Genomic DNA, 14,115 nt, shown 5'->3' on the forward strand with positions numbered 1-14,115 from the left:
TATCTGACTCAGCATGAGTGAGCAAAGGAACAATCATCGACCAACCCATGAAATGCTACCATCTGACGAAGTCCTGCAGTGCCACTCTGTGGCAATGCTGGAGATGCCTTCAGCCTTTTTATTTTCAGTTAGTGCCTCAGTCTCACACCTCGTTAACAGATATATTCATCATCAAAAATCACATAACACAAACATACAGTGCATGTCAAATAGAAACTGTACTGACAAGTGAAGTTTTGGCTAATTTTTACTGACATGGTGAAGTGAAATTCAAACATCCGTGATGATGAAATGCATTTATTTTCTCTAGTGTCCATCACGTCCAATAAGTTGAAAACAATAAACAGTCAAATGAACATAGTGAGCACAGTCAAAATGGGCTGCTTCTCCCTCACAATCATCACCTGTTTGATTGAGGTCAGCCTTGGTCTTCACCTTACAACATACTGCCCCTGCTGCTCAGGACTGAAGAGGAATAAGAAAATAAAAATGTAATGGCTCATACAGGTGCTTTTACTTTCATTTTACTTTTACAGGGGGTGACACCTGGACATGCAATCGCCCAGTTTTACAGCAAAACCTGGCCTTAAATTGAAAACCAGTTGAATAGTCAGTGACGTTGAACAGGTCCGAGTGCCTGCGTTTGAAAAACCAAAGCCTCACAGCCTACAGTGCTGGTCAGGACTATTTCTGACTGTCCATATATGAACTCAGCAGGAGGCTGGAGACTAACTTCACTGTCCCTCTGCACAGACAGACAGCTGAGGTCACCAATCAGCCTGTGTGCCGCTCCTGCTCTCGAGACCACGTCCCACCAATCCCGCACTGATGGAGACAAAAATAGCCTGAGCGGTGTGCGTGTGTGTGTGTGCGCGCGCGTGTGTGTGTGCGCGTGTTCTCACTGCCATGCCTTGGCTGCGCTCTAATAATAGAGGCGGCTGCCTGCTCCTTTAAGAGCCTACTTGTTGCACCTTCTACAGAATTGATTGATATTTACGTTAAAACAATGGTGATCAAAGTGTTCCTCGCGACTTCGTCGGGATCCACCGCGGTAAGCATCCACCCTGTGACACTGATTCCTTATGATTTAAACAGAATAGCTACTTCACGTAAACCGATCAGCACTTTCCCCTCACTGACTCCACAGCGATTGAAATTAAAGATACTCGCATCTGATTTAACCCGATTGAAAAGACCGTTGACCCGTTTATGACTTGATTCATGTGCTTATGTATGTTGCTTTCTTAGGTTGGTCTCATTCACATGCAGAGTTTTCTCGAACACGGACACCCGCACTTTATTTTGGCACGGACCCCGATTTAGACCGCATAGACTGAGTTTATCCCCAACTAACAACCTTTATACTTGTATTTATGATCAGATTCAGCATGAAGTCAATGTCTTAATGCATGAGGTAGCTGATAATCTCTGCAGGGGCAGTGATTGAACTCTTAAAACAGGTTTCATTTTGGCAAAGCTACATAAGCAGCTTGCTCTGGTCCACTGGTGTCATGGTGGCCCACTTGGACAGGAGTCAGGACTGTTGTCTCACTGCAGAGAGAAAGACCTGTTTTGTTTCTCCTGGGTTTGCCTGTATTCATGGAACAAAAAAACAAAAAAAACAAGTCCCCAATCCAAATTGGCAAAACTTTCTCACCAGTGTTTCCCAAACTTTTCATAGATCAGACCATCTTTTAAAATATGGCAAGCTATCATGACCCAATTCACAATATAAATGGTGATAAGAGAAAATGTGTGCATGGTATAACTTTTCTGTCTACTTTAATTTTGGAAACATAATCTTATTTTGAACAGGTAAAAATAGCTATTTCTAAGAGATACTTGTTTGATAAATAATTCACAACTTAATTTTATGAATGCCATGTGTTATTTATTCATTCTTAATTCTGATCCAGTCTCTATCTATCCTGTATATCTGCATTTGTTTGCCTTTTATTTATGTCCTTTAAAGCACTTTGTAACTAAAAGGTGCATATAAAAACTTAAAAAAACCTGCTTCCCAGATCAAGAAGAAGCAACAAGATGTGGTTGGCTTCCTGGAGGCTCTTAAAGTGGACTACACTGAGTTGGACATCGCCTGCAATGAGGATAACCGCATGTGGATGAGGCAGAACGTTCCAGAGGAGATGAAGCCTGCCAACGGCATCCCACTGCCCCCTCAGATCTTCAATGAGGAGAGCTACTGTGGGGTAAGGACGTATTTACAGTGAGGACACCTTACGCTGAAGACTCACGTCAGCATCTCCACAATGTGGACACCTGTGCGAAACTGCTCAGACTTAACATAACATTTAACCCTTAGAAAACAGAGCATTTAGGCTGCTTTTTTCCACATGATATATTATAACGTATATACAGAGGCTATAAGAATGTGCAATATAAAGTGTCTTATATCCTATTTGTCAGCACAACCTACAGACAATCTGATGAAAATTCATGCAGAATTTGTGAAATTTGTTTGCCTGGCCCGTTTTTATGCACACAAATGAAAGAAAAACTTTCTATTCTGTGACTTTTGCACAAATAATAAAAATATGCAATGTCAAAATTAATCTTAACTTTGACTCAACAACACATTTTGTAAAGCCTGAAGATGTGACATATAAACACACCCCCAGGATGTCCATATAAGGAGTTGTGTATTATTCCCACAGCAATTTACCAAGGGTTAATGTGACCATTGGGACATGTGGGTAAATAATAAAGTGATCAGTAAAGTGCCATTATAATTGAAATGCATCTCTGAGATAAACCTTTCTTTACTCATCATTGATGACCCTCGCTGCTCTGGACAAGTTAACGCCGTATTTATGTGGTAAATTGTCTCATATTATATTTTCCTGCAGGACTACGAGACATTCTTCAATGCCAAGGAGGATAACTCGGTGTATGCTTTCCTGGGGCTGCCTCCTCCTCCTGGCTCAAAGGTTAGACCTACTAACTACATCATAACTACACTATAATCTGAACATAATAATCCAATTCCTCCCCACATCCAGGCTGCAAATCTGCTCTGATGTGATCTGTTAATATAATGATACAACGTTAGCTGAAGAGTTTCAGTTATAGGCTCAGTTCAGTTAAAAATAGTCACTTTTGATGAATTCGTAATTAGCGTATTTTGCATAATGCTGACAAAGTCAGTCAAAGTGAACCACGACGTTGCACAAACATTTAAAGCACAACTACAAAGTGCAACATACTTTATAGAGAAACACACAGTTTATATCATACATAAAATCCGGTTGTAAGATCTTCAGCAAGTTGGTCCACCATCTCAAACATCTATCTTCAAGGATGAAGGAGCTTAATTTGTCATTCAGCATGTAAGGAACATGAGGAACGAGATATGGTACCCACTGGTCTCGGCAAAAAAGTAACAAAAATATAATAAAATAAGTAAAAGGCAGCCTAAAAAAACTAGAACCAACAAATCTTGCCTTTTTCCACACGTATGAGTCAAAACATGAACGTCTAAACTAAGAAGGGGTCGGACTGGAGAAAAAAAATGGGAAAATTTGAAAAATTGAGTAAATGAGAACGTAGACCACTGTAATTAAAACACAAAACAAGCTTACATATACAGATTTAATGTTGAATTTAATACATTCAACAATGTGATAAATACAACTGTATATCTTATTATTACTAATATAAAAACATTGCTAGCAAACATACCTAGTATACTGTATATATTCTACCACTTCACTGGCAGCTGTGCGTCGGCCACATACACTGTGCTTAAATATTTGAACCAGATGTCACAGTTCAAACCAGACCATTTCAAGTTAACAACAGTGACATATGGACGATGAGATGGTGAATTTAATTTCAGATGTCACTTCTTCAGCCTGAAGCCAAGTCATTTTCCAAGCCTTTCACTGATATTTCACTATTGAATTTGTTGAAATAGAAACATTTTTTGGTTTGACAGTATTCAAAATTTCATGGACGGATTCTGCAGAACTGATTTATCTCAAACCCGGTCATTTTATCGACACAGGAAGCACAACAGGCTGATAAGGTGCACATTGTGGAGAACGGGACCCATGCCAAGGATATGAATGCAGAGGGAAACCAAGATGACTCGACAGTAATGCTGTTGTTTTTTCTGCTTCACTTCACTGTGTCTCACCTTTTCCTTCTCCACACAGTGTCTCTTAACATCCTCCCATTCTGTCCAAACCTGTCACTTTGAACAGATTCGTAATTTCCCAGTCATCACACCTGACTACTTTTTTTCTGTTTTGCATGAGTGAATGTTCTTTATTTCACAGTACCAATGTAAGGGGCTATCATTATAACACTGTGGTTCTGCATCAGACTGTCGCAGAGTTGTGGAGCAAGCTCATAGTTCCCTCCTCTCTTTCATCTCACTGTACAGAGGTCTATAGCCCATATCGGAAGATAGCGAAGAACATACTGAATATAATTTAACTCTGGATTAGCCATCTAATATATAAAGACAAATATAATTCTGCATACACAGAATTTTACTTGTTTTATTTAAGATAGAAATCTTGTTAATGGGAAGACCTGACAAAGATAGCTCACCAGTTACAGTTACAGTTATTGTTGGATATGTATTGATTGTAACAAATCTTTGATTTTCATCCAGGTTACTGACAATCCAGTCGCCCAATGTTTTACTGCTACTTCTGTCTCTCTCTCTCCTTCCACCACAATAATGACTAACATTAGAGCTGAACAAAAGTAAAGGGACATTCTAAAGTAAAGGGCCATTCTAAAGTGAAAGCGCTTAACATAGACAGCATCTATAATATTGGGGTTTCGGTATTTTTGGAGAGTAACTAGAGATGTCCATGAGAAATTTGCTGATGATTGATCACTGTTTTCGTACATTAAGTTACGTTAAGCTTTTTCATGTTCAGCGTTTCAGAATGTAAAGCAACACTGTGGCTGCAAACACCACAACGCTCCTGTGAAAAGTTTCTACTACTAAAAATAAGCCTGCACATTCTGTAGGACTTTACAATTGTATCTTAGCATCGATCACAATTTTGGTTCCTTGCAAAAGTAATGGTGCAGATTTTCTGCCACCAGCAATCATGCGCTTCCTGAACAGCTGCCTGACGACGTGCCTGCATGTGCCCCTCACAGCTGTTTCCTGCATGCAGTCTAGACAAGTAACGCCGTGTCAAAAGACAGACATACAACAGATAACTTACCAAAATACCGTAAAACACACAAAAGACTCTCTCTCACTCACAAAAGTCATAGACCGTAGGGTCCTAGAGACCACAGAAATTCATTGAAGTAGAGGTTCCGCACTTGTAGTTTCAGAACTTCCCTGACTTCTGAGCCGACCTCCTCAGTGCTGTTTTTAACTTATACTCACATCTTTTGTTGCCTTTCATCACAAGTTGTTGTTTTCACCTCACAATAAGGAGGTTCCAGTGGAGGAGCGCAATGGGAATGCACACGAAGAGGAGGAGCAGGCAGAGGCAGCAGATGATGCTGAGGAGGTAGCGGAAGAAGAAATTGCAGATGATGAAGCCAAAGAAGGAGATGAGGCTCCTGCAGAAGAGGAGGAGGAGGAGGAGGAGGAGGAGAAGACAGTGGAAGTAAAAGATGAAGTCACAAAATTCACAGTATTTGCTTCAGCCTCCTCTCATTTGGCCTCTCCCTCCACTTCCTGATTGTTCTTAATGATCTGTTCCCCTTCACCTTTTTAACACTCCTGGAATGCTCTGTTCAACATCTATTTTTCCCCTTTAATGTTGTCTTTTTCCTTCCTGACAAGGGTTTGCCTCCGTTTTAAGTTCCCGTCTTCCTGGTTCTGCACCTCTTTCTCTCGTCTCTCTGGATTCAGTCCATCACTAACACACAATATGCAAAATTCCCTTTTAACATTTTCTTTTTTGTTTGTCCCTTTAGCACCACCGACCATTTAACCTGTTTCTTCATGCATTTCTGAAAGTTTTTATGTGTTTCTCTTTGTTTTAAATTCTTTCTTAATTTCTCACCTACCTTTTTTTTACTGATGACACTTTGCACATAGAGACCATATTAAAGATGCAGTAGGCAGGAGTTTTTTCTTTAATATTCCTTCAGTGTAATGTAAATCAAGCGATCTGAGAGAGAACAACTCCTCTGCTCTTCAGCTTATGTTTATAGCCTCAGGCTTTGATCAATCACAAGGCAGTTTTAGCGAGTGACAGGAGACTTTGACAATGCTTAGCACAGCTCAGCTACTGGAGTTTCACTAAATCTACTCTGTATAGCGGTTATTTCTGGTGCTGCAGCACCGACAAAGCCTTCCTATGCTGCAAAGAATCCTAAAAAGGAGAATCAACGCAATAAACTATGTGTTAATATTGGCAGAAAGTGTCAGAGTTGGAGAGATTCAGTTAGTCACAGGTTGACTGTTGCATAGGAAACAGGAGAGTACTGATCCCAAAATGTGACCATTTTCCACCATCAGCTATTTCTCTAGAAATCCTGCCTGCTGCAACTTAAACAGTTGTGTTCAGTGTGTGTCAGTATTGTCCTACAATCACCCCACTTAGTGTGATTTAGCCTGATCTGTGAGTGATGTTGTGTCTCTGTATGAATGCACAGTGAATACTGTTTATAGGGTATACTATTGTCCATATAGTCTGACGTCTCTAAGACTGTCTCACCTCCTCTTTTAGCAGGCCCATGCAGATGAGGTAGAGGAGGAGGAGGAGGAGGAGGTGGAGGAAGAGGAAGAACAGGTGAGTCAATTTAAAGCTCATGAGCACGTAACAAAATAAAAACAATAGTGTGCATGTGTTTCAGTGAATTTCTGGTCTTTGAACAGGGCGAAGCTGATGATGACGACAGGGTAAGAGGGGACATTGTTATTTTTTTTTGCCAAATGCAAAAGGTGTTTTCAGTAAATGCAAACAATTGGTGGTATTAAGAGCTCAGTAGAAATTCTGTTTCTGTTTCATTATTTCAAGCCCATACTGTAGACACAGTCACCATGCACTGTACTGTACTGAACTTACCATACATTGCATGTGAAAAACAAATACAGGATGTTCATTAACCAACTCTTTCCTCTTTTAGCTGTAGAGTTGCTGGTTCAGATGGAGTGATCTGACCAGTCGTCACCAGTGCCCAACCATGTCTGCATGCCTTCTTTTAAAAACCTTTTATATACAAGTGCTTAACAAAACTTATTTGACCACCTGTCATAAAAATGAGAATACATATGTTAACCACTATACGTATATACTGTATATACATAATGTATATGACACACTGCTACGCACTCTCATCTACAGCTATATCCACATCCACAACAACACCTGCATACTTTGATCTAACATGAGCTAAACATATGGTTTCTATTAACTGTCAAATGAATATATTAACATATAATGCACTGTCAAACAGTTCTATTAATAATGACTGAAACTAAAATATTGACTCATTATAGTAATGGGCATTACAGACTCTCTAGGTAACCTGTGCTTTAACAGTATGGTGCTAATGCTTACATTGAATGTTTGAATCTTCTGACTCACTTTTAAAACATACTGTATTGTCCTCACAAATCAAATAATCCAGTGCTAATCTATAATGTTTCAGGCAGAAGAATGGCAGCTATATTGCTAATGGTCTGTCTTTTATCCCCAAGTTACTGATGTTCTATTTTCTCCTCTGAAGTAGCTGCTTATTTCAGTTTTACTATTTTTATTTCATGGCCTATACAGCTGGCATCTTTTATTCAACATTTACTACATGTACTGTACGTACAAAATAATGGATCAAATTGGAAATGGCAGTGACTGGCTGACCACTTAAAGCAGCTGCATGTTAGTCAGTTTCAGGAGGCCTATCACAGCAGCCATGCTCCTCAGGAGTAAACCATATAACATTTAACCATTTCCTTCCCCACTGTCCATCTCTTGGTTTGCCCTCTTTAGGAGGAAGAGGATTTGCAGTCAGAGGTAATTGTCCGACGGTGATCATCTCTTTCATCAGCAGTGTGGGTTTGATGGTAGTGGTACAGAGATCAGGGAAGGCTGCTCTGGTTGATTTAGGTGGGAGGGGGGTCTTATCTTGTCTGTTATTTTCACTCATCTGTATACTCTACTTATATTTCCTCTCCATTGACCCGCTTTTTTTGTCCTCATCACTCTTTTTTTCACCTCTCTTTCTGCTAACACCGTGTTCTTCCTCTCTCCCCAGTCCTGTGGTGGCTGTTTCCTGACTACCTCAACTGTCTCTTCACAGTTTCCATTTTAAATCAGGAGTTGTTTCTGTAGCGCATGCCTGTGGTGCTCTTTTGCTCCCCACACAGCCTGCTGACGTGCAATATGTTATTCCTTATAGGAGGAAGAAGAGCTACGGCAGCTTGAGGTAGATTCATGTGATGTTGTTTTTTTTTCTCCTCACTGTGTCTTGTCTATTTCCAATCTCCTATCACCTTTTTAGTCATTTTCTTCCTTTGTCACCTCCCAATGCAGCAAACTGAATTTTTTAGTATTTCCATGCTGTCAGGCCCAAAGGGACCAATCACGTTGCCCAGTGATTAGTATGGCATCAGTGGTAACAACTTTAAGAGTTAGAATAAACTATTCATGACAACACTGTGGGTCATACCGAGAGGTTATGCTCGTTATCTCAAGTGTGTGCTCTTCCTATGCTGTCATATATTCAGTGATGATTATACTATGACCACCAGTGAATCCTCTATTTAAAAAAAGAAGATGTCATTTACTTAATTGTGTAGAGTCACTCACTTAGGTTACATTGGTTTGACGCCTCATTCCATTTATATATTTTGTTTTTACATTCACCCTAGCTCAAAAGCATGTCAATCACGTAAAGTTGTTTGACTTCCCCTGTGAGCAGTTCAAAACTTATTTTTGCCCCTTCACTTTTTAATTCATCAAAATTCATTTGAACAGTGCCTCATACTCACTGCCATATCCTAGAGGACAGAATATCGATGTGTTCCAATTAATCCCAGTGAATCCCAGTTGTTTTTTTATTGACCGCTTGTTAATTAAGTCTAATTAGTTAAATTTCATCAGAATGCTTAAGCCGATATGAGTGGTTCAGGGCCACACTCTAGTTCCCACTTCATTGGAAACTGTTACTGTGTGTGTGTGTGTGTGTGTGTGTGTGCGCGCAGAAATGATTTGTAAGATGGTAGCAAAACAAACTCCTTGTTGTGGTGCACGAATTGAAATGAACTGAAATGGAAAAAGTGGAGCTGCCCAAGAAATAATAAGCAAGTGGGAGGAAAACAAAGACGACAAAGAATTAGGCGCTCCTTGCACTATCATTAGTGTTGATAATAATGAGGAGCTGCTCACTGCTGCCAGTGCCAGGGGACAACAAACACTATAAAGGGCCCCGTGCCTGTGTAGGCCCTGATATGACAAAATCTGCTCCTACACCCATCTTTGGCAGACTTCAGTTATTTCACTGAGCTTTATTATTAAACATTCCAGCCTCTGCTTGATACTGTATCATTCCTTATTCACTGCTTTGCTTTGCTTTGCCCTCTTTCCATTACAACTTTACATCTATTCGGTCAGTGTCATTCAAACCTTTCTTGCAGGAGTAAAACGAACAAGGCAGTGAGGGAGTGGTCTCTCTGTTTGCTGCATGGACTTTTCTTCTTTAGCAATGTCCGATGGTGTGCAGCATGATTGATTGTCACAGCATTTTACTTAACTGTAGGGAGATGAAGCTAGTTACCAGAGATACAAGTGCCAATATACTGTGCAGACAGTTAGGTGGTCTGTTTTAATAACTTGAATAACTCTGACACTGATTAAATCCCCCAATAGGAAGAAGAAGAGGGTGAAGTACAAGAGGTATAAGTGGATTTCTCTATGTCACGGTTTTGCATGGTGTGAATCATACTTTGATCTATGCATGAGCTGGTTACACGCAGAGACTGCAGGTACATAGCTGTCTCTTCCATCATGTGGTTCAGTGCACCTTGTATCTGTGTGACTGAATTTAATTCAAAAGATGTCACTGCAGTGATGCAGTATTTGTTGTTAGTTCAGCCTTCCTCTGAGCTTGCCAAGACATCCATCCATCCTCTACCACTGCTGGTGCCAATCCCAGCTGACATAGGGCGAAAGGCGTGGTAGACCCTGGACAGGCCGCCAGTCCATCACAGGGCAAACATATAGACAAAACAACCATACACTCTCACATTCACACCTATGGCCATTTTACTGGGGCCCAGAGAAAACCCATGCAAACTCCATGCAGAAAGGCCCCTTTTTCCAACCCGTTTACAGCTGCACATTGTGGCGATGCAGTAACCTGACAGGGGGACGCACCCTTTTCTTTTATTGTCTTTTTTGTAAAGTTATGGCTTTTTTTTGCTCTGAAACAAAGAGGATGTGACAAGTTTCAAAGAAGATGGAAGAGATGGAGCAACGTTTCTTACTGTGCAATCTTTGTTTTCCTCCCACTTGCTTATCAAAAACGAGACAGAAAGATCTATGTGTACTAACTGCCTCAAGATGTATGACGGGATGGACTCAAGTCATTACGGAATCTAATTATAGGTAGCGATGTCACCTCCCTTTGTCCCTCGGCGGGCGTGTTTACTTCAAGAAGGCAGTCAACAAGAAACTGACAATGCAGCTTGAGTGATTACAAGCAATTAAATACAACATAAAGGGCTTATAGTTTCATGAGCTAACACCTTAAATGGTGCACCATCTTAAGCACCATCTTAAGCACCACTCTTAGCGCCACCTTAGCTTCCTCACATTCCTGCTGTTGCTACTTTTAACTGCACTTCCTGGGATGACCTCTCCATTTTAACCCACCCATCACCACAGCCACTAATATGTGACGCCCCTCCCACCTTCGTGTCATTCAGAACTATGACTTTACACAACCCGCATCTTTTCTTTTTCCTTTAAATGCATCAAAGGAAGAAGAAGAAGAAGAAGAAGCAGAAGAAGAAGAAGAGTTGGAAGAAACACAGGTAGTATCACAGCGTAAAGAGCAAAGTCTGTCGTGTCTGTTTGAACTGTTGCCTGTGCTTTACCTGCCTGCAGAATATATTGTTTCACTTTCATGACAAGGATGGACTTTATACACATTATTAGGACATTGTACATTGGCTGTAACAGTGTAAGGGACAACAACACGGTAACTGGCAAGACACCTTTTTTTTTCTTTGTTTAGAAAGAGGGAATCTGCTTTTTTTTCAAACCATCTTTTTTTCCTAATCCCATTAATCCCCTTCCACTTGACCGTGGTCAAAGAGATGAAGGAGCTGAAAACAACACAAACACACTTGCATCTAATTTCTACTAGGATTTTTTTCTAAATGTGCAAATCTGTGTCATCCATTATTGCTTTCCTTATTTACAGGAAGAAGAGGCAGAGTAGTTGAAGCCACGTGATGCAGATGATGTTGATTTACTACTGTCCAGGTACTGTAGAAGTCTTTATTTTTATACTCCTGTCATGTTTTAATGCTTCTGCTTGACCACTGGGGGGCAGTGCAACATTGGAATAACTGGTTTGCCAACATCACAGCATGACTCTATGGCATGAATGTAAGTAACCAAGTCAATTGAATATAACAACCTATTTTATGAACAAGTAAAAGCTTGGTAGTGATTGAAAATGTATGTGGCTCATAACTGAGGGTTTAAGGTAATCAATTTTATTCACCAATGTTTTCATATAAAGGTATTAAATTGAAAATATCCTATAGCAATTATTATTATAAGGTTATTATTTTGGGTAATAGTTTGGAAATAACATGGTATGAGTGTAATATTATCTCCTTATTATCACACTACTTTATTACCAAGTTGGAAATTGTTGTGGAAATAAGATACTGCAATTTTACCTACCTTTAATAATGTGAATCGTGACCCACTGAATATTGAGAAAACTAATTTTTTTTAATTTTTGGTTTTATTGTGAAAAACGAACAATAGACATATTTTAATCCTACACGGCTTTATATTGTACAGTTAACTCTCCTCGTCTCACCATGGTTGTCATTTGGAAAACAATTAATGCTGCAGCATGTTTACAAGCGACTGCAACCACTGTCTCCATAAGTTAACAGTGCCTGTGGGTCTATAAGACAAACATCTCACACTTCCCCCTTTTGTTGTCCCTGTGAGCCAGTGACAGTGTTGCTGCTGATAAGCCTGATCTTCAAAGCCTGACATGTAGTTTCTCTGTGCACATCACACATCTATGACCCACAGCCGCAAGAGCAACAGAGCAGGCTTTGAAGGAATGGCAGAAATGCTTCTCCCTCCCCTTTGCTGTCTCCCTAACCTTACGAGCCCCCTGTCATGCCTCATTAAAGGAAGCTGCTAAGTGAGCCTCACATGTGCCTGTGGAGACGTGAGGATTGTTGGGGCACAGCCACGATGGTTGCTCCCTCAACCACTACAGAAGTGTGTGACCTTATTTTTTTTCTTACATTTCAGCCTGAAGGAGCCTCCTGTTCGTCTCTGTCCCCCGCCCCTTATGCTTGACATCTTCAGTCAGCCCCTGTCACCCACTCCCCACGGCTGCTCCGGACCCCACTGGAAACCACTGGCCATATGTTTGAAGGCAACATCAAAAAAAGTCCTAACCCATATATGCAGCCCCCGTCCTCTTTGACTGCACTGTTGACTTAATTTTTATATTTTGTGTGTCGAGTCATATTGTCATGAAAATGTGCAGAGTAGCCATGTGGTGTCAGTTGGTTTTTAACGAGTAGCTTTTGTAAAATGCACCAGCAGTTGTTTTGTTAAAGTCAAACACATTTCTCATGTTGAAGAGATTCTAGTTTTCTAACACAGAGAGGCAGTGACCTTTTCAAAAGGAACGAAGAGAAAATACCTCAGCATACCTTAGCTCGCATCTTCGCAGCTTTCGAGGTTCACAACTCACTCTACAAGTTTCTCTGTACTTTTATTAAAATGCCATGCCTTGATGACGTCTTGTATGTATGAATGCAAACTCAGACTCCTCAGACTGCTAATGGCCACATGAGAAAGGTAACACACTGCAAGTTTGCAAAACTACTCCATCACCACTACAATTACTTCTGCCCATACTTTTGTCTAATCAATGCACTTTGTTGAATAAAGGGTGAAACATGTGACTTAAGATCTGGATGCAGTTTAAAATGCAATAAATTCGACTGGTAAAATCAGAAACACTGTGTTTCAGTTGTGTTTTATTTTAAACGCTTGTTCATATACAGTATAAATGAATGCAGCATTGTGCTGCCTGAACAGCGTGGCGACCATCAGGAAGCACATCCCTTGTCCCTAGAGATGTTGGGTTGAGGTGGATGGCAGCGTTCTTAATAGATGACACAGATGAAATGGTCAGACATTTACTGTTGTTATCTCTGTGCACCATCTAAACATTGTGTATGCGCTAAATATATCTATAATAGCCTGTCATTTACGCAGGAACCCCACCACCATTGTACAGGAGAATAAGAGTGAAGGAATTTCCTCTTACGTCTTTGTTTAAAATAAGAGCTGAAACGAAAACAAATGGAAACTTGTAAATGTTAACTGATTTGAATTGTAAATTTAGAAAATCCCATTGACTGACGTTATACATATTACATCATTAGTAGTAGAAGTTGGGTGCTCCTCAAAGCTTGACTATAAATCTGAGGGTTCATGAGATGTCAGGACGGCGTAGGACAGAAAATATTAAATATGACTAAATGACAACATTCAGCTAGGTATGTGGACTTAATTCTAATTCTAATCTTTAATTCTTTAGGGTGTTAGCACAGATTTACAAGTTTTCCAACAATAGACTGTTTTTTTAGAGGTTACAAGCCAAAAAATCAAAATCACTGCCTACTTTTTTATTTGAATGAATGCTTGACTAGTTTAAAAGTGCCCAATTGGTGTGTTTTTGACTTGGATTTAAATTACATCATAGATTGTTAATTATGGACTCCTACTACCTAACAACTTTTATTGTTGTGGCTGAAGAATTTGAGAGTTTTGTCTCAAATTCTCATCTGAATAGCAAATGAACAAATGTATTAAATACATGTTGTAGAGTAAAAGTGAAATAAAATAGGAATCACAAAAGTAAGCAACATTAACAGTAACACTACCC

The 14,115-nt window shown here is 40.0% G+C and overlaps 1 protein-coding gene across 10 annotated transcripts; it reads left to right on the forward strand.

The window, feature by feature from the left end:
• Positions 1-876: 876 nt before the first annotated feature.
• Positions 877-13,181, forward strand: sh3bgr (SH3 domain binding glutamate-rich protein). 10 transcript variants are annotated; one of them, XM_044032238.1, is made up of 11 exons: positions 877-1,051; positions 2,025-2,210; positions 2,868-2,948; positions 4,025-4,114; positions 6,678-6,740; positions 6,827-6,850; positions 7,941-7,964; positions 8,350-8,376; positions 9,819-9,845; positions 11,377-11,438; positions 12,462-13,181. In XM_044032238.1, exons 1-10 carry the CDS (start codon positions 1,007-1,009, stop codon positions 11,392-11,394), a joined length of 585 nt encoding a protein of 194 aa, XP_043888173.1. In that variant the 5' UTR covers positions 877-1,006; the 3' UTR covers positions 11,395-11,438; positions 12,462-13,181. The 10 variants fall into 10 exon arrangements, with proteins under 10 accessions (XP_043888173.1, XP_043888171.1, XP_043888172.1 ...); XM_044032236.1 differs by lacking the exon at positions 9,819-9,845 and adding an exon at positions 10,931-10,984; XM_044032237.1 differs by lacking the exons at positions 7,941-7,964; positions 9,819-9,845 and adding an exon at positions 10,931-10,984.
• Positions 13,182-14,115: the final 934 nt, after the last annotated feature.

This window comes from Solea senegalensis, linkage group LG8, assembly GCF_019176455.1.
Source record: "Solea senegalensis isolate Sse05_10M linkage group LG8, IFAPA_SoseM_1, whole genome shotgun sequence".
Taxonomy (NCBI): Eukaryota; Metazoa; Chordata; class Actinopteri; order Pleuronectiformes; family Soleidae; genus Solea; species Solea senegalensis.